Source organism: Setaria viridis, chromosome 3 (assembly GCF_005286985.2).
Source record: "Setaria viridis chromosome 3, Setaria_viridis_v4.0, whole genome shotgun sequence".
In the NCBI taxonomy this organism is placed as follows: domain Eukaryota; kingdom Viridiplantae; phylum Streptophyta; class Magnoliopsida; order Poales; family Poaceae; genus Setaria; species Setaria viridis.
Genome location: NC_048265.2, coordinates 6,431,190 through 6,455,530, shown reverse-complemented (window position 1 = coordinate 6,455,530; position 24,341 = coordinate 6,431,190). Strand labels below are relative to the sequence as shown.

At 44.9% G+C, this 24,341-nt stretch overlaps 3 protein-coding genes and 1 pseudogene across 4 annotated transcripts; 1 reads left to right on the top strand and 3 right to left on the bottom strand.

Moving 5' to 3' along the window:
* Positions 1–3,288: 3,288 nt before the first annotated feature.
* Positions 3,289–7,492, bottom strand: LOC117850640 (serine carboxypeptidase 1-like; annotated as a pseudogene).
* Positions 7,493–8,366: 874 nt separating this feature from the next.
* Positions 8,367–13,114, bottom strand: LOC117850562 (serine carboxypeptidase 1). Its single transcript, XM_034732420.2, has 13 exons — positions 12,710–13,114; positions 11,633–11,709; positions 11,437–11,559; positions 11,222–11,324; positions 11,101–11,138; positions 10,897–10,998; positions 10,579–10,659; positions 10,254–10,502; positions 9,567–9,632; positions 9,325–9,446; positions 9,135–9,248; positions 8,917–8,962; positions 8,367–8,731 (listed from the first exon to the last, which is right to left on the bottom strand). The coding sequence occupies exons 1-13, from the start codon at positions 13,005–13,007 to the stop codon at positions 8,648–8,650; spliced, it is 1,503 nt and encodes a 500-aa protein (XP_034588311.1). The 5' UTR covers positions 13,008–13,114; the 3' UTR covers positions 8,367–8,647.
* Positions 13,115–15,116: 2,002 nt separating this feature from the next.
* On the bottom strand, positions 15,117–18,398 carry LOC117848638 (uncharacterized). Of its 2 annotated transcripts, none has more exons than XM_034730123.2 (2): positions 18,009–18,398; positions 15,117–17,868 (listed from the first exon to the last, which is right to left on the bottom strand). In XM_034730123.2, the coding sequence occupies exon 2, from the start codon at positions 17,797–17,799 to the stop codon at positions 15,409–15,411; it is 2,391 nt and encodes a 796-aa protein (XP_034586014.1). In that variant the 5' UTR covers positions 17,800–17,868; positions 18,009–18,398; the 3' UTR covers positions 15,117–15,408. The 2 variants fall into 2 exon arrangements, with proteins under 2 accessions (XP_034586014.1, XP_034586013.1); XM_034730122.2 differs by having other exon boundaries at positions 18,023–18,398.
* Positions 18,399–18,634: 236 nt separating this feature from the next.
* LOC117848640 (glutathione S-transferase) lies at positions 18,635–22,045 on the top strand. Its single transcript, XM_034730125.2, has 9 exons — positions 18,635–18,991; positions 19,353–19,394; positions 19,945–20,030; positions 20,107–20,178; positions 20,446–20,499; positions 20,604–20,679; positions 20,837–20,898; positions 21,227–21,286; positions 21,606–22,045. The coding sequence occupies exons 1-9, from the start codon at positions 18,910–18,912 to the stop codon at positions 21,705–21,707; spliced, it is 636 nt and encodes a 211-aa protein (XP_034586016.1). The 5' UTR covers positions 18,635–18,909; the 3' UTR covers positions 21,708–22,045.
* The last annotated feature ends 2,296 nt before the right edge of the window (positions 22,046–24,341 follow it).

The window sequence follows — 24,341 nt, the reverse complement described above, 5'->3', positions numbered from 1 at the left end:
CCCCTTGAATGATTAAATTGATTGAATTAAAACAATAATAAATCATTTTAAGATTCTATTTTGAATATTAATATCTTGACATTCTATATACGAGGCTGTAAATACATGACATATCGGGCCTGCAGGCTGCAGCTGTGCTGTAAAATGATGTCCATCGTGTCCACTATAAAGAGCACCGGACTGTCCATTGGATCAACACCAAGCTCATAACACACAACCCCTCATTCTTCTGTCCTGTGCGCAAGGTTTACCAGGAAGACTAACGCTAGTCGCTTGTTGATCTTCAGCCTTCTTGCCGTTGTGGTGTTATCCTCAGGTACGGTGACAATGGCACAAGGAGTGTTGCAAGTCTATTACTCGCCGAGAATTGCAAGCAATTACTCTTCCCTATGGATTGTCAACGCAATAACAATGAGGCACGTTGCTTCGGTATACTATGTAACAGTACAACTCCTCCTGGTGGGCCTTATGGTAAGCCCGGAATTGCTTGTATCGCTGCAGGATCCCAATGCACGTACTGCAGCTAATCCCCCAAAAAAAAAACGTACTGCAGCTAATTAATGCACCGGTAGATAACTCACATTCCATCCATCCAATGCTTTTTTCCCCGAGTGTTTTTGGACCCGGAACTAAACAGTCTTTAGTCCCGAGTCAAAAATGAACCACTGCGGGGGAGCTTTAGTCCCGGTTGGAAAGACCAACCAGGACTAAAGGGAGACTTTAGTCCTGGTTGTAACGGCTAGTGGGATGAGGGGCCGTTTTGTCCCGCTTGGAAACACCAACCGAGACTAAAGCCCCCCGGTCCCGGTTGGAAAATTACCAATCGGGCCTTCAGTCTCGGTTGGTGGCTCCAACAGGGACAAAACATCCCTTTCCACGTGGCCCCCTCTCTCCCTCCACCTTATCTTCTCCTTCGACCTCTTCCTTATCTCTTCTCTCTCACACACACTTCCCTCCCGCCGCCACCGCCGCCCCCTCCCCTCCCTCTCTTCTCTGCCCGCCACACCCTCCCCCTCCCTCCCACCGCCGCCCCTCTCCCCCTCCCGCCGTTGTCGCCCCCTCCCCCTTCCTCTCCCACCCCCTCTCCTCTGTTCGCCCCTCAGCGGCAGTGGGGCAACGTGCAAGGCAGTGGCGCGTAGGGGAGCGGCGCCAGCCAGCTGGAGGCGGCGGGCTACCGAGCGGCGACGGGCGCGGGCGGGGCGAGCTGGCGCGGCCGGGCGGCGAGCGGCCGAGCGGCCTCTTTTTTTTATTTTTTTGGAACATTTTTAATCTCGGTTGGTAAAACCAACCAGGACTAAAGGAGGGTCTGACCCGGGACTAAAGGATCCTTTTTGTCACGAATAGTTAGTCCCAGTTGGTTCGTCAGGATCTATGTCCTTACCAGCCGGGACTAAAGGTGAGTTTTCCACTAGTGATGGTTGCAGAAACCTTTGCAAACGGATCATGTTTAGCCTAGAGCATTATCAATTACTCCCTTTGTTTCTATTTATAAAGCGTGATATGAAATGGAACGGTCTCCCAAATTAGACTTTGACCATTCATTTATCTTATATTATATTACTTATGGTTATAAACTTAGGTCAGTTAGTGCACAATTTCATTGTACAGTTACCAAGATTGAAAACTAGGTAGCTGACGGTAGTCAAGCACCGAGAGCAGGGATCTGATGGGACCCCCTTTTAGAGATCCGGCCTGGGGGTTAGTTCATGCATGGGGAGTTAGTATATGATTTTGCTAAGAAAGTTTTTAAACAGGTTCAGACCGCTCGAAAGCATAACATCTTACGTCCTGTGTGTTGTGTTGCTAGAGTTGTCTATTTTGTTTGTACAAGAGCTGGCCTTTTATAGGCTAGACCAGGGGGACTGGTTGGGGGTGAGCCTTGCACCCGAATCCGTTCCTTTACATTGCGTGTGTGAATGCGGTGGCCCAATGGCCGCCCTCCTTGCTACAGTTCCTTTGACGCGTCATCCACTTGCCCTAACGCTTCCTTGCCTTAGTACGCACAGCGCCGGAGCATCCCGTCCATGTCTTTTGTATGGCAATCTTCACATTTTGCCATCTTATTTTGGTAATCTTACTTCTCTCAGTCCGGACCCACCGTCCCGGGATAGTAGGCGATGAACCTGTCTCCCGGGATCCTTCCCGAGAAGCTTTTACCTCTTCCCAGGTTCGCGAGGTAGGCCCACCCTCCTGGCAGAGTTCCCGGGAGGCCTTTTGCAGCTTCCTGGGTCCTTAGTGTGGGGCCGCAGCCGGGAGCTAGGCGGGCGCTCTTGACACGAGGGCGGCACCCGCCGCCTGTTGGACGGGACGGGTGAGGCCGTCAATCCTGAGGCATACAAGCGTGTCCCATCAACCATAATGATGGTGTTTTTACGGGGACGGGACGCCTGCTGACAGCCTACCTCGACTGTCGCGCCCTTCTTTCGCCAGGATACGCCATTGTTTGCTTAGCTTGGAAGTGAGCCTTCCCGAGCGACTCCCCGGGACGCCTCCTCGGCTGTGTCCCGCTCCCATCGCGCGGGCCCTCAGTAGGTCCCACAATGTGGAGGCGGTATTTTCCGGGTCCTTCCTAGACTTTGGACTTTAGGGCTCATCTCCTTAATTAGGCTCCACGCAGAGAGGGCCTCTTTCTGCAGGTGGGCCTTACTTGTAAGTGCCTTCTCGGGGTGGGGGCGTTCCCTTGGCGCTGACATTAACTGTGCCGGTTGAGTTTCATGGGGATGAAACTCCTTTCTCATCTGATGAAACTTCCCTTATTAATTACCTTGCCAAATCAGCAAAATTGCTGATGTGGCCTTAAATTTAATATCATGAAACTCCCTATGAAACCCTCACTAAGACTGACCTTATAATCATTGAAGAGGACATTTGATTTCAAATCTGACCATATCAAGTTTACATTATAAAAATAAAAAATTGTTAACTAAATTATCGGTCAAAATTATCGGTCAAAGTAAATCTTAGTATACGTGCGCGCTTTGTAACTTTTGTATGAATGAAAAATTACTGGCATATTGGGGGGTGAGAGAGACTTTGGTTCAATATTGTTGTTGGTACGCGGATCCAAACAAGAGTTACATTGATTTTAACAAATGTTTGTCCACACCTTGAAGGCGTGAACAATGCCTGTAAACAAGCAAGCTGCACTGATATGACGTTTGCAAAAAAACAAAGAATGCCTTATTTTTGTATTGCGAGTTCCTCACATTGTGCTCTGTTTGATTCAATACATGACTTTGCACAGAAATATCCCTCCTATCATATGCAGCTGCATTATAGTCATGAGCTTCACAGTTTAGAACCAGCAAGCCAACGGCTGTAGAAAGCCAATGCTTCCTGTGGTTTATACTCAGGAACTGTGTGCCCAGCACCCTGTGCAAGGAACAACAGGATAGTTAAAGGCATCTTAATTACAAATGAACCTTTAACTTTTTTCGTGTTTTATTGATGTATTCATATATCGATGCATTACTAGAAAAAAAGTTAGATGCAGTGTTCACCTTAATAGTTGCAAACGTGAGGCCATTTTCATATACTTGGGTGTACCTGAGGAGTATAACAAGGACAAATATGTGAGTTACATTTCCTTTTTTCCTTTATACATACAAAAAAATTAGACTGAAATCATGGAAAATAAGAGATCATTTATCTGAAGATTTCCCTCATGAAAGAAAGTGTAACTTGTGTTGATTTCAAATTGATATAAGAATAATTCAATCTCTAGGGATAAAATAATTTTAAAATGCTAGGACAAAATTGCTGAATCATTGTTTGTTCGAATACCCAGAAACTTCTTCATCGGCAAACCACGGACGCCATGAATCAACGACCCTATAGCCTAAAGATGCAGTCCATGCTTCGCTCCCAGTGTAAGGCACACACATATCATGGTCGTCGCTGAAACAAATAAAATAAATAAATATATCAATTATAATAGCAGCTTCTTGTAAGGTTCATTTAAGAATGCGAGGGCTGAAAGAATATTATAGGTTCTTAAAGTCATAGTACCTTAAATGAGAGCACGGTAACCCTGACTTGTAAGATTCTTGTGATAAATGATCATACTCCCCGCATCATGATCAAAATCCCATAACGCATTTGTGCATAAGATCCATGGTCCGATTGAACTGACCAAACATGCGAATGATGAACTATTGTCAGATGGTGGAAAGTTTTAAAATTTGATCCATCCAATGCAACATGGTTAGTATATAGTTGTCATACTGGTTCGGCATGAATAGCAGATCTGACGCTATCGTTGTTCAGCCATGCTGTTGCAACTTCATCATTCTGAAGATTAAGCAAACAAGGTAGGTAAGAATTAGCACAAAATGAATCATGCATGCTTCTTGTGGGAGCAAAATTAACTCCTATATTTTTCGAGAAGAAACTGCATCCAATGGAAGGGGGACTTAAAAAACATAAAAATATTGTACTTCAAAAATGTGTGCATGCCAGCTTATGCAAGATAATCGGATAAGATACAACAAACTCGACCCATGCGGGAAAGACAGCCCACCAAGGTATTTTCTTAAGGCCAAGAAAAGGGACCGAAGGCCGGACCACCACCTAGGAATGCAGTGAAAAGTAGTATATCTCAACGTGCCCCTCCATTTTTGTGAGAACCAGGTTTGAGCGTTGGTTGGCAGCTCAACAACTGAAGGATCTATCAGCGCTCTACCCACACCTTCTCATAACTAGAGAAGGTTAATATAATTGAAAGAACAAGTGAGATAAAATGAAAGAACAAGCGAGTGGAACTGCCCAATAAGTATCAATATATTGCTACACTAGCATACTAATATGACGAGTTACAAGTAAATGAAGGAAAATACCAAGATTTGCCAGATGAACAAAGTATTACAGGATTCATGATGAAGAAAAAACTCGCACCGTTTTAATATTTTGCAGCTTTCAGTATTGTGATTAGTGATCAAGCTTGTAAAGAAAGCGAGGGTGGAAGTCACCAATGTCTTCTGTTAAGGAAATGATGGAGTGTAAAACAATGAGCATAATTTTACAGAGAAAAGAGCAATCTCTCTCCAGAAGGTTAACATTCTGACAGACCACAAGAGACAGACAGAGCTACCGAAAGGGTGCTGCGCTTGTGCTCACCATACACGGCACAGAAGCGCCAAGTTCTTGCCATGATGGAACACGCCCGGCTCTTACAGAAGCTCTCAAAGGCCAGGCCCGTCCAAGCATTCTTGTTCTTACAGGAAGGGGCTTGTCAGTTACACCAAGATCTCTGAAACTTTGAGGCGTTCTGCTATTTTGTGGGGCCACTTCTTTGATATTTTTGCTGTGGTAGCACGGTTCAAGAATATTGTAAATATTTAATCCTGCAATTACCTACACAAGACCATATGATATATTACAAGAACGGCACTGTTTTTTTACTACATAGTGTCACACTGTCACTGGTTTACCTCGTCGACTTTTGATACTGCGGTTCTGCATTTATCACTGCTAGAGTCATTCCAGTCATTTCCTTGACATGCAGTACTGGTTTCCTGCAGTGCGAATAGAATTGGCGGTTAACTAATTCACCCGGCACTTCAAAAGTTCAAATGGAACCCATGTTCTTGCCAGTAATAGATTCTATTGGAAAAAAAAAACATGGCCACAGGCTGATATGCTAAAAAGTTCATCAATTGATTGTATCACCTTGTACATATCATCTGAAATCAGGCATGTGCGAACGGTACAATAGCATTACCATCAAAGACGGTGTCACACACACCATTGCCGACCATGTAGCCCTAACATGAGAGTACAGAATAAAACATTTAACCTTAGATTTCCTTGGTAACCACGTTTAGTGTTCTCATGCAGCAGGAATAATTTTAGAAGGTCCCTTAACCTTAAAGTTTATAGCTGGCTTGACTCCTTCGTGAATTCCTGTGGAATATTTTGTCAGCAACAAGAATGTAAAAACAATTAGTAGCTTTTAAGCACGATTACATCCCAAAGCCAACACCTATTCTTCAAAAAAAAAAGCCAACACCTTTGACAACTTTATGTGAAAGGGTAGGAATATAAATCCCAGCATATGATTCACCAGCTATGTAAAATGGATTTTTCAGGAACTCAGGGTAGAGCTGAAACCACTGTTAAGAGTAAAAGAAAAAAGAAGAGAGAAAGAACTCAACTTTTTGTTCCACAAGAAGATGATAAATTTCCAGAACCAACATGATGAACCTCTACATATACGAATACGATATACCTTGAGAAGAAAAGTATGCAAATCATGAGCAGTGTGAAGGTCGCCAGTTGTATAAGCTTTGGACTTATCCTTCGCGTATGACAGACCAACACCAGCAGGGGAGTCCAAGTATATCACACTAGACACCTGAAACGAAATGGAACAACGAAATTCTCGTTAAGATTGAAGAACAGATAGTTTCTGCGCTTACATTATGTAAATAGATCCAACCGTGGACCAGCTGTACGGGTTGAGATGAAGCTTTGGCAAGCTTCCAGCTGACCCTCCTGACTCAAAGTTGAATGGTCCTGAACGAGAAGGCCACAGATTAATTGGCACGAAAGGATCAAAGTTGACAAATAAGTGAGAACACTTCTCATTAACACAGTAGTACGGCAGCATTGTCAGGTCATGTAGATGCATCCGTAACACCTAAATGGGAAAAATGCACACTTTTTTCATTACCGTTACAGAAATCAGATACACGGACTCATTTATAAATACAAATATCTGAACGACTAATACTAAAGATACAATTTTAATTTTGGAGCAAATCTTCTAGTATATAAGAAGCAAGCTAATTATTGCTGCATCTAATATTAGATAGGAACTAAGAAGTTAACCAGCAGTATAATGTGGTGAAAAAGGTGAAGAGATTATAATATAAATATTGAACATATAAAGGTAACCGAAGATATAAACATTGATCAATAAGATGAAGCGTATGAAAAGATAATCCGCAACGCAACAGACCAAACGACGACGACGATTTTGCTTGGGCAAAGGAAAAAAAATGTCAGAGGAGAGGGGATCGACGACAGCGCACCGTGCTCGTAGACGAAGCCGTCGAAGCTGGAGCAGCCAGGCCCGCCATTGAGCCAGAGCACGAGGGGGTCTTCTGCCGGGTCGCGCTCCGACTCCACTAGATAGTAGAAGAGCCTGCTCCCGAGCTTCTCGTCCACCGTCACGTACCCGGCGTAGTGCTTCGACGGCAGCTGGGCGCCGCCAAACCCCGGGAGGCCAGTCACCTGCGCCCCCGCCGGCGCGGAGCGGCAGTGGCAGGCGAAGGATGCCAGCAGCAGGAGGAGAAGTGTTGGCGAGACGACACGAGCTGACGACGGAGAAGAGGCAGAGAAGGAGGCGGCCATTGCTGGCTTGCTGCCGGCCGGTGTCGGAGACGGAGACTCGGGAGCTCGACGGACGATGTGGTCGACGAGGCCGGCCGGGAGCGTGTTTAAATAGAGGTAGCTGTGTGCCTGCAGACTGCAGCGTGGGCTGCGCAAGGGATGTGCCGGTGGCCGCGACGCCTGCGGCATTGTCTCAGCCTACCAGTACGTACCATTAATACTTGGAGATCGAAAATGTGCATGCAATCTCAGATAGATATCCCGAGATTACTCGGGATCTGACATTTATGCCATGTTTTAGGATAGGATCCCCTCAAATCTTCAGGGTTTATGCTTCATTCGGTTAATCCTGGATTGAGAGGATGGAGGAGATTGGGGTGATTAATTCTCTACAAGTCCAAATAAGGCTAGCTAGTAGGGAGATGTGTTCATTTCCCCTCCGACCTATGGGGTTTGGATGGATTGGTTTGATTGTCTTCTAAAAATGTAATCATACTATTTCAAACAATTTTTCAGCTGCACCCTTTTGGTCAAGCCACTTCACCGAACCTAATTGCCATAAAGTTGTTGATCATCATCCAAACACACACTTTTGGTGTAGTCTATTGTCTACTCCAGCTTGTCTCAAGCCTAGTTGGAGAGGGTCACTAGAGCTTGGCTCCTTTACGACCATATTTTTTTTCTTTGTGCAAATATCAGGAGAGCATCCTATACAGTACATCTCTAGTTGCTGGATGAGTGTTGAAGATTTGGCCTTTAAAGGTCGGAACATAAACTCTCTATATATCATTATTTATTGATATATTGTCAATGTTTCATCTGTTTATTTTTATAGAGCGTCTTAAAATGTGAAAAGAAAAAAAAATTCAAACTTTATAGTTTTGTCTATCAACTACAAAATTCCATGCATGTTTATTGTACAAATCTGTATCAAAAGATTCGTGTTCTACATATCTTTTATTGAGATTTTTTTCTCAAACATGCAGAAGATGTTTATCGAGAGAGATTAACAAAACAGCCAGAAACCTTGTACAGATCAGAACAAAATAGTAGACATTGATACCTTTGGGGTTTCAAAATGTCAATGAGAATTGTCACAAATGTTTGGCCACACCATGAAGGCGTGAACAATGGATGTAATTGAAATAAGCTGCAATGATGTAATATTTGCAGAAAAAATTTCAACACTATAGTTGGCGCTAGAAACTTTGATCCTTTGACTGTCTTATTTGTTCTATCGGCTATCCAGTTTCTTCATATTGTCCTTTGTTTGACAGAAATATGCCTCCATCAGCAGCAGCAGCATTCATGAACTTCACAGTTTAGAACCGGCAAGCCAACGGCTGTAGAAAGCCAATGCTTCCTGTGGTTTATACTCAGGAACTGTGTGCCCAGCACCCTGCGAAAAGAATAACGTGATGATTCAAGGCAACTTACTAATCTCGAACCTTCATATATTTTTTTTGTGTTTCAGTAATGTATTCATATCATGAACATAATTTGTTTTTTACTTGGCAGGCTATTATCATGTTCTTTTGCACATCATACTGGTTTTGATAGGCAATGTTAGAAAAAAATGTTTACCTTAATAGTAGCAAAGGTGAGGCCCTTTTCATATCCTTGGGTGTACCTGATGAGTATAACAAGCAAAAAAAAATGTGAGGTACATTTCTTTATGGATAACATACAAACGTTAGTTTAAAATCATGAAATATCTTAATTGAAGAAATAAATAATTCTCTAGCATTAAACATTAAAAAAGGTCTAGGATAAAAAATGGCGGATTAATTTTTGTTCAATACCCAGAAACTTGTTCATTCGTAAACCATGGTCGCCATGAATCAACGACTCCATAGCCTAAAGATGTGGTCCATGCTTCGGTCCCAGTGTAAGGTACACACATATCATGGTCACCGCTGAAACAAATATACCATCAATAACATCGATGAAAGAATATGAGAGCCAAAACGATATTACAGGTGCTTAACGTACCTGAAAATGAGAGCACGGTAACCTTGGCTTGTAAGGTTCTTGTGATAAATGATCATACTACCAGCATCGTGTCGAAAATCCAATTTATCTGTGCATATGAGCCATGGTCCTATTGAACTCACCTAACATTTGCAAGATAAACTTTTTTAGATAATGTTTTGCATGATAAACTATGCTTAGAAGATGGAAAGTTTTAAAATTGATCAATCAAATACAAGGTGATTATTATATAAATATCATACTGGTTCGGCATGAATCGCAGATCTGACGCCATCATTGTTCAGCCATGCTGTTGCAACTTCATCACTCTGAAGATTATGCAAACAAGAAACGGTAGGCAAAAGCAATCATTTTTCTCTTGGAAGAAAAAATAACTCATATGTATTTCAATAACAAAATGCACGCAATGGAATAGGAACCAGATAATGGTCAAATAAATCTTTTAGTTGGAAGAAGTGGCTTCCTTATACAGGACAAGTGGAGAAGACAAAGATACACGAAACGATACGATACGGCACAATATTAATTAGTATCAGTGTACTACTACACTAGCATACACATAAGGTGAGTTTTAGCTAGGCAATTTTTCTATAGTGGAATGTTGCACATTGACTAGTTAATATAGAAACATACATAGATAGATTTGCCACATTGACAAACTATTCCTAGATTCATGATGATTTTCTGTTTTGCACTGCTTTAATATCTTTGTAGGTTTCAGTATTGTGATAGAAACTAGTGGTCAAATTTGTAGATAACGATGATGGAAACGACCAATGACTTTTGTTAAGGAATGAGTGAGTATTAAAAATTAAGCACATTGTTTTATAGTTTTAGTGGAGAAAAAGAGCAATCTCTCCAGAAGATTAAAATTCAGACAGATCACAAGAGAACATAGAGCTAGAAAAAGGTATTGCACTTGTGCTCACCATACACGGAACTCCACTGGGTGCGGCAACGGCAAGTTCCTGCCATGATGGAACACGCCCTTCTTTTACAGGAGCTCTCAAAGGCCAGGCCCGTCCAATCATTCTGGTTCTTACCGGAAGGGGCTTGCCAGTTACACCAAGATCTTTGAAACTTTGAGGCGCTCTGCTCTTTTGAGGGATCACCTGTTTGATACTCTTGCTGTGGTAGCATGGCTCAAGAATGTCATAAATATTTAATCCTTCAATTGCCTACACGAGAACATAATATACAGGATGAGAACAGCCCTGATTTTTATCAGATAGTGTCACTGGCTTAGTGGCTTACCGTATCGACCCTCGACAATGCTTGTTCGCATTTGTCACTGCTACCATTCCAGTAATTTCCTTGGCATGCAGTATTGGCTTCCTGCAGTTTGAATAGAAATGTTGGTTAATGCAGACACCCTTGCTCTTGCTAGTAGTTGATTCTATTTGAAAGAATATAGCCACGGGTTGATGTACTAAGAATATTTCAATGGGCACATGAAGTTTATAAAGAATTTTTCATATTCGTAGGATATATGAAGTGTTCTGACATCATCGCTAAAAATTCGTGGTGGAAGGAAATTTCAGAGTGGGGAATTCAGTCGGAGTACAGATGTACCTTGTATATATCATCTGAAATCAGACCCATTCCATGCGCGAATGGTACAAGAGCATTACCATCAAAGGCGGTGTCACATACACCATTACCGACCATGTAGCCCTATCAACATGAGAGTACAGAGTTAAACATTAAACCTTATATTTCCTTTGCGACCACGTTCAGAGCTCTCATGGAGGCAGCAATATAAGAAAATTCATTAACCTTAAAGTTTATAGTTGGCTTAACTCCTTCGTGGATTCCTGCGGAACAATTCGTCAGCAACAAGAATAGGAAAGCAATTAGTAGCTGTTTAAGGATAATTATCATATCCTAAAGCCAATACCTTTGACAACTTCATGTGAAAGGGTAGGAACATAAACCCCAGCATACGATTCTCCAGCTATGTAAAATGGATTATTCAGGAACTCAGGGTAGAGCTGAAACCACTGGTTTCAAGTAAAGGGAGAAAGGAAAACGAACTCAGCTTTTTGTTCCACAAGGGAGAAAGGATAAATTTACTGCACCAACACGAAAGAAGATCTATACATATATGTATACCTTGAGAAGAAAAGTATGTGAATCAGCAGCAGTCTTAAGATCGCCAGTTTCATAATCTGAAACATTCTTCGAGTATGACAGCCCAACACCAGCAGGGGAGTCCAAGTATACCACACTAGACACCTACAAAAATAATGCTACTAGTCTCAATTCAGATAAAACGCAGGATAATGTCTGCTTATGTGGAATGCCCAACCTTGGACCAGCTATATGGGTTGAGATGAAGCTTTGGCAGGCTTCCAGCTGACCCTCCTGACTCAAAGTTGAATGGTCCTGAACCCTCCAAGAAAACACAGATTAGTTGGCATGAAAGGACCAAAGTTGAAAAGTGTGTTAGCGCGTGAAAGACATGGAACATAGTACTGCAGCATTACCTAACACCTAACATGAACAATGCAGACTTCCCTCGTAATTGTTACAGAAAAATATATTACATGAATTCAGATATAAAATCAAATATTTGAACAACACTAAAGATGGGATTTTAGTTGGAGCGAAATTTCTAAACAGAAAGCAAGATATATAACTCTAGATGCATCTAATAGTATATAGGAAATAACAACTTGTCATGCAGCATTATAACAAAAAAGGGCTAAGGTAAGAATATAAATATCAATCATATATATCAAAGAAAATAATTCATACAAGTGTATCGGTTAGATAGAAAGTACAGGTACTGTCTGTGACCCGTTCATGTTCTTCTTCCTAAAATTTTCTCCACGACCCGGGTCCATTTAGAGGTCACATTGGCATTTTCTGCCCAAATACTTAATTTATTTTAACTCAAAATATCTGAATTTTCGACTTTGGTTTAGTTCTCTAGACGTTCTGGGAAAGCCCGATCTCGATGGAGATGGATTAGGCAGGACAGGACTCGTCGTCGAAGTAGGAAAAGAATGGTGAAAGGTAGGGGAGAAAAAGGAGACGTGGAAACAAAGCAGGAATAATATCTTGATGCGCGCGGTTTAGACTTTCCAAGACAAAATGGGCACAAGACAGCGACGGGATACGGGCGCGGACGGGGCCAAGACGCGTAGAAAGCAACAGCGCAGCAGCGCAACATGCCCCACCCACCCGCGCGTTTCTTCCTCCTCCGCTCTCCGATCCCGGCCTCGGCGGCTCGGCCACTCCGTCCGGCGCCCGCAGCAGACCACACGACGGCGACGATTGCTTGGCCATGGCGGCATGGCCAAAGAAGAAGAAAAAAAAGAAGAATTCGCAGAGGGATATGAATTATGATCGATCAACGGCGACGAGCGAGCCGACGACGCACCGTGCTCGTAGACGAAGCCGTCGAAGCTGGAGCAGCCTGGCCCGCCGTTGAGCCAGAGGACGAGGGGGTCCTTTGCCGGGTCGCGCTCCGACTCCACCAGGTAGTAGAAGAGCCGCCGCCCGTGCGCCTCGTCCACCGTCACGTACCCGGCGTAGTGCTTCGACGGCAGCTGGGCGCCGCCGAACCCCGGCACGCGCGTCACCTGCGCCCCCGCCGGCGCCGCGCGGCTGCACCAGGCGGAGGCGGAGGCCACCACCACCAGGAGCAGGAGGAGGAAGGACGACGACGCAGAGGCCATTGCTGCAGTACTGTGCAGATGTGGTGGGTTGGCGGAGGGGGGGCCGGGAGGATATGGCCGGGACAGCGACCGGCGGAGGACGGCGTGTCTCTATATAGAGCAGGGGGCAGCCACTGGCGATGGTAGCGAGAAATGCCGGCGGAGTATATGATGTCGATCGTTGAAGGCGGGGCACGCACGCGGACGCGGTGACGTCCTGACGTTGACGACAAAAGAGACGGCCTCTCGTAGCAGCCTACCCGTCCCACTGAAACTGAAGCGCCCAATCAGCTCTCGAATTAAAGGCAGGGATGGCATGCACGTCTCGCTCGTCAAACCACAATACACTGTACTTTACAAAATTATTACTGTTCTAGGTGTGTGTTGAATTTTCGTGCCATGTAAAAAAGTGTGCGCTCTAGCTTCTCGTACAAGGGTTCATCTTCGTTCTCCGGCGAGGTCGAGGTTTGGTGCATCCTTGTGGAACCATATTCCGGACCAAAAGAGGGAGAGAATAAAGAGTTGGATCGGATTGAACCCCGGACCTCTAAGAAGCTTATCGTAGAGCTCTACCGATGGATATACATCCCCAATTTTTATTCAATTTCTCTCTATAGTTTATTTTATCTTTTTTTTTGTCTTCTCTTCATTTCACAATATAATGTATGTCTATGGCATCTGGAGTACCATCTATGATGATTGCTGGCATGTTGCTTTCGAGAGTTGACGACAATTATGCTACAAGAATCCATTCTTTTGAAACTGTTTTGCCTTGCACATAAACCAACAAATCATTTTAAGTGAAGGTTCCATTTAATGCCGCATGTAAGCATGCGAAGTCAAAATTGTACTCTCTCTCTCTCTCTTTTGCGAGGAGACAGAATTGTACTTGTCACGGGTATAGAGGGAAATCACACACATAACTTTTTTATTGGAATATGAAAGAAGCCTTTTGTATCAATGAACAAAAATATATGCCTTTGCCGTTTCAAACAGATAAAAGAGTATCTAGAGAATCTTAAGAAATTCTCACCTGTTATCTAGAGAAAAAGAAAATAACATGTTCAAGAGTATCTAGAGAATCTTAAGAAAGTCTCACCTGTTATCTAGAGAAAAAGAAAAAAAACATGTTAAAGAGTATCTAGAGAATTTTAAGAAATTCTCACATGCTATCTAGAGAAAAGGAAAAAAAAACTGTATCCATCTATTCAAGGTTCAGATTAAAAGATATTCTCACCTTTATACAAATCTGCGAAGCATTTGCATATATTGGTCACGTATTATACGTTGTAGGGGGTACATACATATAGCAACCAACTACCTAAGTCCGTGCCTTGCAAATTTCAATCAATCAATCAACTAAAGAAATTCAAACATCACTCTGTCGTCCGTACGAGGACTTGGGCCCAGTGGCCAGCTGATATCAATTATGTTGGAGATATAATTAAGAAGAAAAGGAATCATGCATGCTAGTTTTTTTTTTTGTACCTAAAAGAAAAGGAATCATGCTGGAGCAGCAAGGTAGCTAAATTGACCAGATTGCCCTCTCGCACATTCCTTAAACATGCATGCACCTTATGTTGTGGTCCTCTCATTTCTCCACAAGCAACCCATGCTCCTAAATTCTATTTAAGATTAGCTCCTAAATTGTTCGACGCGCCACCCCTCGGCTGAATTTACTACCCCTCTAATCACTAATTCACTGATTATAAATAGATGGCAATTTACCATGATACAACCCACACAAAAATGCTTATGGTATAAGATTGAATTGCCATATGTAAAACTGTGATGCACATGCACAGCAGCTCCCGCAGCAGGCTTCACCAGGATGGCGTGCGCGCAGTTCCATAGGCAATCATCGTCCTTAGCACTAAACACACCCTGCGTGTTTTTTCTTCTCCCTGAGGATCCAGTGCTGTTCTGACTTTCTAAGAGACCCTCACATGCTCGACGAATGGCGAACGGTGCACAGCCCACAAAGGCATAACTGGGGATGTATCCACCTTCATGGTGGACATGAGCTCGGTGATCATGAGCACAAGGAAACTCGTCGGATAGGAATCTCGGAACACAGCACTGTGCAGGAGGGTAACAACTAACAACATCATATATGATGGCATATTCATGTGAAAGCCAAAAAATTAGTTTGAATAAATTTGATGATTGTCAATGCTATATACAACTAAACATAGAATAGTACCTATCTGTTGTTGGCATACTTTTTCAACAACATATAACTGGGAGATCATAAATACAACTGAGCCTTCTAAGATTTCAAGGTTTTCTGTTGTGACACTGAAACATTCAGTACATCTTAACCCATGCCCTCATCGTTCATTTGAATCATTTCTTGAAAAATATCGTCAGCCTTCGCTCTCTCTCCCTGGCTACAATATCCATATATAAGAGCTCTGTATGTCTAAACATCTGGACTCGTGAGCTTATCTTTCATTTTTTGAAGAACCTCAGCCTTTCTTATTTCTCCCTGTCTACGATATCCATCTATTAGCACTCTGTATGTGTCAACATCAGGAGTAAGCCCTTTCTGAAACATTTCATCAAACAGTACCCGAGCTTCCTCAAGAAATTCTGCTTTGCACCGTCCATCTATCAATACCGTGTAACATTGTACATCAGGTTCGATATCCTCACCTTCCATAGAGCTCAGCAACTTCTGATGCTTTTCTCTAAGAAGATAGCGCCTCCTCTCCTTAGCAAAGCCCTGCAACCCTCTTTGTATGGTTTCCTTTAGGGTACCGTTCAATAGGACTGTGTATGCAACTACATCAGGCTTAATATTAAGTTTTACCATCTGATCAAATAACTTCCATGCTTCTTGAAACTGACCAGCCCTGCAGTACCCATTCATCAGCACTGTGTATACAGTAGCATCAGGAGAACAACCTCGCCCAACCATATCGTCGAACCATAAGAGAGCAGTGCTCATATCTCCTGTCTGACAATAAGCTGATATGAGATGGGTATACGAAACTACATCAGGAACAACATTTTTTTTTAGCATCATGCTCAGTACATCTGAAGCTTCTTTGACATTTTCATCTCTACAAAGGTCATCTATCAATTTTGAACATGCAAAATGATCCACAAGATTTCCTTGCTGAGTAACCCTAAGAAAAAGCATGTAAGCATAGTTACTCCAACCTGAATTCAAATAGCCACAGACCATGGCACTATGTAGTGCTTCAATATTCTCTATCCCTTTTTCTTCAACTGTATAAAATAACTTTTCTGCTTCGCTAAGCTTGCCTCGTTTACAAAGGCTATCAATTGCTACACCATAGATAAGTGAAGTAGGCTGCAACCCTTCAGCCATCATAAGGTTTAGAAGGTCAAATATCTCCATAAAGAGACCACTCCTGCCAAATCCAGTGGCCAATATGTTACAGGTAACTATGTCTGGTTTTATATTCGCCTTAAGCATCTTCATGAATTCCTGCTGGGCCTTTTGCATTTCTCCCGTCAGACAGTAACCATTGATCAGGCATGTATAGTGGATTCTATCAGGTACCAAACCCCTAGACATCATTTCATTCAGTAGATTAACTGCCTCATTCATGTTTCCGAGCTTGCAATAAGCATCAATAGCAATGTTATATACCACCTTATCAAGATAGATCCCTGAATCCCTAAATTTCTCGAAGTGCACAACAACTTCAAACGTCTTGCCTAACTTCCTTAAGCATTGTAGAAGATAACCAACAATATGACAATTAATCTTGATACCGTGGGATTCCATGGCCTCACAATGATCTACCGCCTTTAATATGTTGCCAATTTTGCAATAACTACGAATGAGATAGCTATAACCATATACATCAGGGACACATCCTTGTTTGGCCTTTAACTCCAATATCTTTTCAGCTGCCTCCAATCTCATTTCTTTGCATAGTCCATCCATTGCCATGTTATAAGCCATGGCCTCAATCGGGACCCTCTCCTGGCTGACCCATTGAAGAACCTCATAAGCTAGATCATACTTTCCACAACCACAAAGACCAATTACGAATGATGAGTATCCATGCGGCTTCACTCCTATTTCAACCATCTCAACCCACAATTGAACTGCTTCGTCTGCCTTCTTTGCTTTAAAAAGCGACCTAGTGACTATGTTCAATGAATCAGCATCCAGAGTCATCTGAGAGCACTTCATTTGATCATAAGCTGCGACAACCATCTCTGTTCCACTGCTCTGTGCTACAAATTTGAGAACAAAATTGCAAGCCCAAGCTGATGGAACATATCCAAGCCTGCAAAGATGGCTAAGCATGTCTATTGTGGCCTGTGCATCATGGCACATGGTGTATGCCTTGATCAAGCAATTGATTGCAAATGAGAGTGCGTGAGGAGCGGCGCATGTTCTTCTGAGGTGATTCATGAGTGCTAAGATTTCAGGACCACCACTACCAGTTGGCGAAACAATCTCACAGAACAAGGATATCAACATCTTCCCCTGGAGTGAATGGGTTAAAATATGTATGATCTCTGAGTAGGTTGAAAAATCATGGTGAAACCCAATGCTCTCCGTATCTTTAAAGTAGGCAAATGCAACCGCAGGCTTCCTCCTTAGGCAGCGGAGCGTCTGCACAATGCTATCAGAGCTTAATCCACGGGGTTGTCTCCGGATGATTTTATTGCCGAGAACAGAATCCGGCTTCTCATCACCACTGGAGGAATCTGACTGAACTGCAGTGGCGAGCGCTGAGAACGGGCAAGAAAAAGTTTCCCGGGAGAAAACCATCCAGTGTCTGAACCATTCAGCTGCGCATTTCGGTCGACGCCAGACGAGCATGGTAAATATGGATCTTTCAGCTCTGCATTCGACCCCTCAACCCTCATTGGGGAAAAAAGAAGAACCGGCCTGCAATAACAAAGAGGTGTAGATAAAAAAGAAATCAACCAAATCGTGTATGGCTGCTGGCGGTATGAGCTCCAATTGAAGCAGCAATCTATATAATTTTAGTTTCTAATATCACGAGTTACATTGAAATGAGGAAGTACCGTGCTTTACCCACCTGCTCGAACAGCAAGCTACCGCCGTTCGGTAAGTCGAGCTCGGCCTGCTCAGCTGCTCAACTCACACCTCTCTCTCTCCGTCGCCGCACGACTGCCCCTGCGGCCCTGCCACGTACGGCCTCCTCCAGGCGCCGCGGCAAGCCAACCTGCTGCTGCCCGCCGGCGCGCCCGCTGCCCCTCCACGGCTCCAGGCCCTCCTCCGCAAAGCGGCGGGTGCCGCGGTTCCGCGCCTTCACTCTCCTCAGCGGCCAGCTCGCAGCGCGCAGCTGCTTGCCTGCTTTCCCGCCGGCCGCCGCAAGGAAAAGGTTTCCACCTGCCGCCGCCGCCGTGTGTTCGCTCGCTCTGCGCTCTGGCCCCGCCGCGCGCGCCTGGAGCCTGGGCGTAAAGCCCACTACCGGACCAGGTACGCGCGGGCGGAGGAGCCTTGGATAATTGGGCTGCTTCTGTGTGAATTGCCTGGTATGCTGATTGGGCTGTACGGAAAAAATGCTTCAACCAACCTTTCATTTGCGTAGTTGCGGCCCAACAGATTTTTACGACAACATCATATTCACACTGGAGTATGTACGGAACACGGGAAACACTGGAGTAAAATTTCAACAAAATACTCACACCGATGAATTCCTGTGTACCAAAAATACTCTCTCGTCTCTCAGCCTAGTCCAGCCTATTGCCGGCGGGGCAGGCCGGCCACGGGCCACGCCCAGCAGGCTCCTTGTCCTTTTCCCCCCGGTGGACTTCGCCCACGCTTCCATCTTCCTCGGTAGTCACCGCCGGCACTTCAGACAGCAGCTAAATCCAAGGCAAGAATTCTTCGTCCATTGTTGGCCTCTCTCCGCATCCACCTGGTACTGTCTTAGCAGGAGCCAAAGAGGCGCTGGCGGCCATGGCGGCGGCAAAGCCCATCTTGTACAGCGCGTGGATCAGCTCGTGCTCCTTCCGGGTCCGGATCGCCCTCAACCTCAAAGGTAACTGAATCAAGCCGCTGGCTTTAGTTTCTTGCTCCAGAGGTGATGGCAAATCTGTGCCTAGAATAGGGTCTCGTTCATGTGGGGACAATGTGGCCTTTTCTTGATTTAATCAGCTCAACAGATATCGGGGGTATTGCATTGGGTGGCTAGATGTTACATGTTAGCCACCCATTTAGGTTAAGAGTTTGTGTGGTTCAGAAAAAAACGGATTTTAGACAGGCAGTGTCTTTAAGGATTGTCACAATCTCTGGACTGCAGGGACCGGGTCACACTCGCAGGGATGGCTCATGTTATACCTGGTGCTATTTAATTATTACTTTTTCTGTGAACTAATTGTGCCAATTTCTCTATAATGAAGGTGTGGATTATGAGTACAGGGCTGTGACACGGACTGATCCAGGTTAGCAGTAACAGATCTCTTGTATTACACGCATCATCTTACTGCCTGAAAGGTGTGACATATGGACGAAAAGAATTGGTGACATGGTCACAGCTGATGGACTTGGTTAGTTAACTAGTAGTAACTTGTTAACTTCAACCATATAGTGAGTCCTCCAAAAAAGAATCAAACATACAGTCAGCATAGTGGTTCTAGATGTCAAATTGGCTCACCTCCCAAAATTATGAGTGAAGTTACATGCACCATATAATAGGTCACCAGTTTCCCAAAATATTGGGTTTAGGCACTGTTTGCGCATAACACTGGCTGTTCAGACATCTAGTTGCACTTTGAACTAGAAAGTCATTCAGAAACCTTCTTGCATTTTTCTTAGGACATGTACTGTTTTCATGAGGGACTCATAACTTTAAGGCAGCAATAGTTTCCTTTTCATTTCGAGCTGCAATGAATTCATTGGTAGTCTTTTTTTTTTGAAAGGCAGCATTATATTATATTAATTAAACTGATCGTATTAGTTTGAATGACTTTTCTCCTTGTGATAATATTGTAGATTATGAAAAGATCAATCCAATCAAGTATGTCCCAGCATTTGTAGATGGGGATTTTGTTGTTTCTGACTCCCTAGCAATCATATTGGTGAGATGCTCTTCTCTAAATTTTTTTATCTATAAACACTTTAGTATTAGTGACCAACTTCTTGCTTTCTGTTCAGTATCTTGAAGACAAGTATCCTCAACACCCTCTTTTGCCTCAAGATCTCAAAAAGAAAGCTATTAATCTGCAGGTACAAGTCTTACCCAATAGTTGAGAAGTTTCATGGTACGAAGCTAAGTATTCTTATGGTTTTCAAAACTACGAGACTGCAGGCTTTTCGAGTATTGAATAAGTTTACCACGTTGTTTATATTTTGCATGTAACACTTGCTACTAAATAGCACATAAGGGAACATAGGATCAGCTGTGTTCCAAGACCATTTCAGTTTACACATCTATCTGTAACATTGTAAATTGCCAATCCATGTGGATGACAAATATTTCTTACTTTTCTGCAGATTGCAAATATAGTGTGTTCGAGCATTCAACCTCTTCAATGTTATGCTGTAATTGTGGGTTCATCACAACCAGCAAGTGCTGATGAAATATTCTGCTTCCTTTTCAGTATTGATGCAATGATTTATGGGCATTCTATTTTGTGCCACTCCCATGGCAGGGTCTGGTTGATGGCACGTTAGGCTCTGATGAGAGCCTTCAGATTGTTCGGCGTTACATTGACAAGGGATTTAGAGGTGTGGCTTATTAAACTCTGTTATCGAATGGTTTTTCTTTTCACGCGCAACCATAACAAATGGTGTTCCCTTGTAACACATAAATATGAACTCTGTCACCATATTTCCTGCTCTTGTTCCCTTATTGTTTGTTGCATTTTCCTCTGGATCCAATCAGCAATCGAGAAACTTCTGGAAGGGTGTGACAGTAAATATGCTACTGGAGATGAAATCCAATTGGTTAGTAATTCTACTTTTTTTTCTTGACAATTTACTGCTTTGTCTATACAAATTACTCTGTAAAAAAGTGCATTGTCACAATCAATGCAAGGATAACCTATAACCATATTCACTACATATGGTTCTCCACAGCAGATGTTTTTAAGTTGCTTATCTTACTTGTCTTCAAAAATTTCCTGCTGCACTGATTCTGGTTTTGTTTATAGGTGTGACATGCATTTCTATACTTGGTGGTCAATTTAATTTGAACTTTGATACTTAATTACTTCAATGCACATTGCACGTTCATTGAGTAATATGCTGCTGTGTGTTTTGTGTTCATGAACAGGCGGATGTGTTTCTTGCACCGCAGATCCATGCAGGTGTGACGCGCTTCCAAATTGATATGGTACACAACTTGCCATCTGTTACTCCTAGATGCACGTAAAATAATACTCCCTTTGATCACAGAGAAACAAGGAAGATGTGAAATGCCCATCTTTCCCAGAACTAATCCCATATAAAGTGCACTAGAAGTCAGTTAATGATAAAGGAAGGGTAGACTGGAACAACCGAATAGGGTAAAGTTGCCTAGAAGTAGAACTATGTACACCTAGCAAACAGTGAAAGAGGATAAACCGACATACGTTTCTAATCAGAGTGAGTATTTTCTTTATAGCAAATTCCTTGAGCTAGATTACGACAACACTAGGCAACTGTTTTTGCAGTCAAAGTATCCTCTTCTGGAGAGATTCTACAAAGCCTACATGGAGATCCCCGCAGTTCAGGTCGCTGTTCCTGAAAAGCAGCCAGATGCACCATCACCCTAGATATGAGGACTTGGAAGAAATGCCAAGATGCATGCAGCAATGTGGAAAATAATAGGCGTGCGCTCCCGGTAACCATGGATTATGCAAGAGCAACCTGCTCTGGTGCCACGCAAGAGAATAAGTGTGCACATTTGGCCTCTCAGTGAGAATGATCATGTCTCAGTTAATTATTTGCATGATGTGTACGCTTGATGAGCAGCAACATATGTGCCTTTGTCTTGAGCAACATGTGTCAGTAGCTAGAATGTATAGCATGGCCATCTACATATATGGAATGTATTATTGACCTTCCTTGACTTGGAGAATTCTGCCTTCTGGAATTAAAGGTTGCTCCACCACCATGCTGTGATCACTACCGGAGATCGAGCTGTTTCTGTTGAGGGATAAGGAGGAGACGAATGAATGATCGAAAATGGCCAAGGACACACACTGCCGGTGAAATCTGAAACACTCAACGACAATTACACGCCACTACCGTACCCTCGCGTTCGCAGCTGCGCACGTTCAGAGAGAAGACGAATGCTAGGTGCTGCGAACCATGGCCGCCATGCCCATCCCGCCATCGTGCAAGTCGACTGCAGCGACATGAACGACGCCGACTGCTGCGACGTCGGGCCACCGCCTTGCTCTGGCGTCGGCGAGGCCGCCGCATCGGCGCCATGCACGGCGCGATCGAGATCGTCGTCGGTCTGGCAGATGCAACCGGGCACGCCATCGGCCTCCGGGAGCAACTATGCGGTGGGAACGCGGCAGCGCTCCGGCGAGCCGAGGCACGAACCCGGGTCGGGGCCTCGGGGGTGGACGGTATTTCATTTACCGTCCACCCCTTGGGTACCTGCAGGCCGTTCGATCAGATTTGTGCGGCCCAGATTCGGCAGAGTCACAGTCTGACTTGGTCGTTTTCGCCTTTTCGGTCTCCGGAGTCGGATGGCGGAGCTCGGCCGCGAACCGCGCTGCTTGAGGACGCCGGCGGTGCTGCTTTCTTCGACGGCCGCAGAGAAACGAGAAGGCGTGGGCCTTCAGCGACGCCCGTCGACAGTCGACGCCCGGAGCGCCGCCACGCATCGGCTGATCTCGCGTCCCTTTGCTTTCTCACGGCGGCGTCGCGGCTTTTCATTGACCGGCCGGTGTCCACGCGACCACGCGCCGTCAGCAGCTTCATTAGCTATCTAGCCCTGCTGCAAGTACCTTCTAGTTGCATTTGCGGCGGTGAGCAACAGCATCGTGTCAGATTGCTCAGGAAATCGATTTCACCGGCCATGCATGGTGCGTCGACTTCGCTTCTGAAGCTTCCGCAGGAGCGCCCTTCTCTTTTAGCTGCAGAACGGAGCCTGAACCTGAACTGAACATTTTGTGCAGGCAGGAAGAACACGAGGAAAGCGGGCGCTATTCCATCTGAACTGAACCTGAAGCTGGGGATGCAGGGCGCCAACAAGGGAGTGATGCCTTACTCGCCCCCTCGCAGTTCATCAGCGGTGGTCGTGAGTCCTGAACTCTGAACAAACTGAAGAAAATGTGTTTGGCTCGCTGTTAGCATTGTAGTTAGTGAGTACATGTTCAGAGTTCAGGACTAGAAACAGTAACTGAGTACATGTTCAGAGTTCAACTCTCGGTTCCTGTTGTAATTACCATAACATTTCTCTTTTATATGTGTTAATCCTGAAGAATCTAACACTTGATGGTCCAAGAGGCTAAAGCTAACAAATCACCTGATACTACATTTCATGGGTTAGCTGATGCCAGGAATCAGCATAATGATCTCGCAACATGTCAGCCACTCAGGCTGGACGAGCCAGGTTCAGAAAGGCCAGCAGAGCAGCACAGCTCCATATCCAACGCCAGCATCATCGGCCAGGAACTGGCTCCACGGTCACAGACCTCCAAGGACCTCTCTTGCCGCCACTGCGCCGAACGGCGACGATGGCCGCCGCTCTTTGTCGGGCATGGTCATTGAGTTGCCGGAGCTGCTGCCTGGGAGCGCTGCTGCTCCCGTTGTCACTGCTGGTGTTTGGGCTGACGCCGCTGCCCACGCCGTCACTGCCGGGGACGTGGTGGCACTGGACGCCGCCGCCAACGCGGACGCCTATAATGATGAAGCGCCGGTGGGACGCGACGTGGGCGCCGGCGGTGTGGACGGCGACGTCGCAGGGCCGGCACAGCAGGGCGCGGTCCTCCAGGCAGAAGAAATGGGAAGAAGACAGCCTCGCTGTTGCCGCAGGTGGCGCCGCACCATCGATGTCGACCGCTGGGAGCAGGGAGATGGAAGCATGGAGCCGAGTAGCCGCAGTAACGCGGCGGCGGCGGCGTGGCGAGTCGAGGCACGACGCTGAGGCGGCGCTCGTGCTCAGGTCGGGGGTGGACGGTATTTCATTTGGACCGTTCGTTTGGACATGTGCGGCTCGGATTCGCCAGATTCGCAGTTTGACTCGGTCGTTCTCGGGAGCGGGAGCGGGAGCGGGGTTGGGGTGCACCGCGCGAGGATGGATGGCGAGCGGCGGAGCTCGACGGCAGCCACGCTGCTCGACGAACGACGACGCCGGCAGTTCCGCCGCTGCATCCTTCGACAGACGCCGGTCGAAGCCCGATGTTCCAGGCTCCGATCAGCCCGGACACCCCGGTTGTCTGCTCTACGGT

Excerpts from the sequence above, each read along its gene's own strand:
- LOC117850562 (XM_034732420.2), bottom strand. The coding sequence starts at position 13,007 with ATGGCCTCTGCGTCGTCGTCCTTCCTCCTCCTGCTCCTGGTGGTGGTG. Across the intron at positions 10,503-10,578 it reads CATTGTCGAGGGTCGATACG|GCAATTGAAGGATTAAATAT; the intron begins GTAAGCCACTAA and ends GTTCTCGTGTAG. Across the intron at positions 8,732-8,916 it reads TCACCTTTGCTACTATTAAG|GGTGCTGGGCACACAGTTCC; the intron begins GTAAACATTTTT and ends TTCTTTTCGCAG.
- LOC117848638 (XM_034730123.2), bottom strand. The coding sequence starts at position 17,799 with ATGCTCGTCTGGCGTCGACCGAAATGCGCAGCTGAATGGTTCAGACAC.
- LOC117848640 (XM_034730125.2), top strand. The coding sequence starts at position 18,910 with ATGGCGGCGGCAAAGCCCATCTTGTACAGCGCGTGGATCAGCTCGTGC. Across the intron at positions 20,179-20,445 it reads AGAAAGCTATTAATCTGCAG|ATTGCAAATATAGTGTGTTC; the intron begins GTACAAGTCTTA and ends ACTTTTCTGCAG. Across the intron at positions 20,899-21,226 it reads CTGGAGATGAAATCCAATTG|GCGGATGTGTTTCTTGCACC; the intron begins GTTAGTAATTCT and ends GTTCATGAACAG.